The following is a 2749-nucleotide window of genomic DNA, read 5'->3' on the forward strand; positions in this document are numbered from 1 at the left end:
ATATTGCTGTGTCCTAGTTAAGACATCATTGTATGGATCCTGAAATGAGGGGACTGAATTGGAGCTTGTCTGTAGACCTCTTTCTCTTATTTTTTTCCTTCCTTCCCTCCCTCCTTCCAGACTCAAGGGTGAATCAGAAGAATCATTACAAAGAAGTAAAGGGGTCAGATAGAAATTTTTTGATCCAGCCGACAACCAGAGGTTTTAAACTGGGCAGCAGAAACGCTGGGATGAGAAATGGTTCAGAATCAACCTACCAAACAGACCCCAGACAGACACACAGGGCTAGGGAGAAGCATCATTGCTCTGAGGGCTGGAGAACTTGGTGCAGAGAGGATGCTGCAGACATGAATGAGAACCAGTTTCTGGTTCAGGTCTATGTTTGTATAGATTCACATCCACCCACGTCCTTTCCCCGCTCTGCACCAGCCTTCAAGGGAGTGGCCAAGGACTGGATTAGAGAGCAGTGGGCAGAGGGGAGCGGCTGTGACAGACACGTGTTCCTTTCCAGGAGTAGCTGATTCCTTCCAGCCCAGCCCTCTTAGCTTCATCTTCTGGAGCAAACTCTTCATAAACCCTTAGGGACCAGCCCTTGAGATGGTTTATGTGTTTGTCAAGCACAGAAGCAGAGAGTTATCCCTGACCTCACAGCCTCACAGCCCCAGTGACACTGCTCCCTTGGGGACCTCAGGGCAGTGTCCATCACCCCCAGCCTCAGTCCCCCTCGTGATTCATGTGATGGTGAGCACTGTGGTAGGGAGGGGAGGACAAGAGCTTTGGAATTCTTGAAAAAGTAGGAGGAATCAGTCAATTGATTTCTCTGTGGATTAGATTAAAAATTCCCAGGGCTGACCCTGGGGTGTTCTCCCTGCCCCACGCCTGCTTTTTAAAGGGTCATACATGTTGTATGCGGAACTGGGGAATCTAAAAGCTAGTTTAAAGTCGTTGCTTTTGGAGTCTGACTGTGGCGGCTGTCATATTTGTAGTATTATACCTTTGCCCAATAGTCTGAAGCCAGTTCCCCCAGCTTCAGCCCAGGGAGGTATCCTGGCCCAGAGAATGGAGCCTTCTCTCCCCCCACCCCCCACCAGGCTCTGGTCTCTGGGTAGTAGATTCTACTTTGTTCACTGTCTGCTCTCCAGGTGGGTGCCACACCCTGTCCACCCCACCTACCCCCTGCTACCCCCCGTACCCTTTGGAGGCAGAGAAGAGGCTGAGATGGGCTGCGGGGGAGGGGGCAACCCCCCCAATAGAGCTGAGGGCATGGATGTGCCTGAGGCTGGACGCCCCCTGCAGGGGAGCACTGTGGAGGTACCCAGTTAGCCCCCAGACCAATAGCCTGGAGTACCATTATTTGCGTCTGCTAATTGATCTCTGTCAGGTAGATCCAAAGGAGACACTGGAGAAAGAAGCAGCAGCCAGGAGAGAGTCCTGAAGCTGCAGGAAGATGGGAGATGTGAGGCGAGGGGGACAGGGTGGCGGCAGGAGGGGAAACTGGCAGAGAGCAGGTTCTAAACAGAGACAGGGCCAAGCACAGGGGTCGGGGGTCGTGGGGTGGGGAGTCAGTGATGCAGAGAGTGGAGAGGTCGAGGTGCAGAACAACTAGAACAACCGCCTGGGGTCCTCCTTTGCCTGGGGCTGGGCTGTCCACCTAGTAGCCACCGCCTATGTCCTGCCTGGTGCGTGTGGCGGAAGCCCTGGGCTAGTGGAATGGCCAGCCTTCGAGGCCCAAGGTGTCACAGTGGCCTCCCCACAGCTGCTCTTGAGCCAGGGGGCAGAGCCTCTTGGGAGAAGAGCCAGGGAGGGGAAGGCAGGCCAGAGTGGCAGGTCACGGTTCAGACAGACCTGGAGGCCTGGAGGAAGTGTGGAGATCATTGGGTTGCTGGGGAGAGCCACCCCAAAAGCCCCTGCACCCCATCCCTACTCTGTTCTAGAATGACCAGAGGGAAGCCCCAGAGAACCCAGGGATGGCCTCTAGGGCTGGGGGCGGGGCAGGGCCTTGTGGGCAGGTCAGCCAGCCGGAAAGGGGAGGGGTTCCCAACCTTGGGGCGGCAGCTGAAGGAAGGGAACACCTGCCAGGTCCTGGGGCTTGGGGGAGGGGCACAGGGGAGTCAGCAGAGAGAAGGGCCACCCAGTGGGGATCAGAGAGTTCCAGCGGGCAGAAGAGAATCATTATTGTGCTTATGGACACAGCAGCTCCCTGGCTCTGAGAGAGCGAGCAGGCAGTTTTTAGGCACTAAGATTTCTGTGATGCGGTTTTAGGTGAATGAGAGACCGTGGAGCCTATTCCGTCAGCCCATCGGCCAAGTCAAATCCGGGCAGGCAGCTTCCAGCCAGGGTCAGGCCAGGGTCTCTTGGCGGACGGACCTGCAGCTGAGCCCCCAGGAGGAGGAGGGGGACGTGGGACTGAAAGGGACTTGGTGACAGTGGGGGAGGGGAGGGAGACCCGGGCCTCGCCCCTCTCCTCCTTCCCCTCCGATTCTTCTGGAACAGTGAGGGTGACCCCTCTAGATCCCAGGTCTGCGCACGCGCTGTGGCAGGCCACCGGCCGAGTCCCAGGAGTATGGCTTTCTGGGACAGGCGGCCCACCCCCGGCCCCAAAAAGAGGGGACGGGGGGAGGGCCCCCGTCCAGGCCTGGAAGCTGCAGCCCAGGCCCCTGCCGACCCCGGGCCCCCGCCGGTCACACGGTCACTTCTGTCTTGCTGGCTGTGTAGCAGGTGTGGTGGCCCGGGGTGTAGTGCCGCTGTT

At 57.7% G+C, this 2749-nt stretch overlaps 1 protein-coding gene across 1 annotated transcript in view; it reads right to left on the reverse strand.

Moving 5' to 3' along the window:
- Positions 1 to 2681: 2681 nt before the first annotated feature.
- Positions 2682 to 2749, reverse strand: part of SHISA6 (shisa family member 6) — a gene marked incomplete at its 5' end in the record, with an annotated part of 259216 nt that continues 259148 nt past the window's right edge. Inside the window, one exon of the mRNA XM_010843187.1 lies at positions 2682 to 2742. Coding sequence (XP_010841489.1) covers positions 2682 to 2742 — 61 coding nt within the window. The remainder of the gene's footprint in view (positions 2743 to 2749) is intronic.

The sequence above is a fragment of the Bison bison genome, unplaced genomic scaffold, assembly GCF_000754665.1.
Source record: "Bison bison bison isolate TAMUID 2011002044 unplaced genomic scaffold, Bison_UMD1.0 scf7180017864180, whole genome shotgun sequence".
Classification (NCBI taxonomy): Eukaryota; Metazoa; Chordata; class Mammalia; order Artiodactyla; family Bovidae; genus Bison; species Bison bison.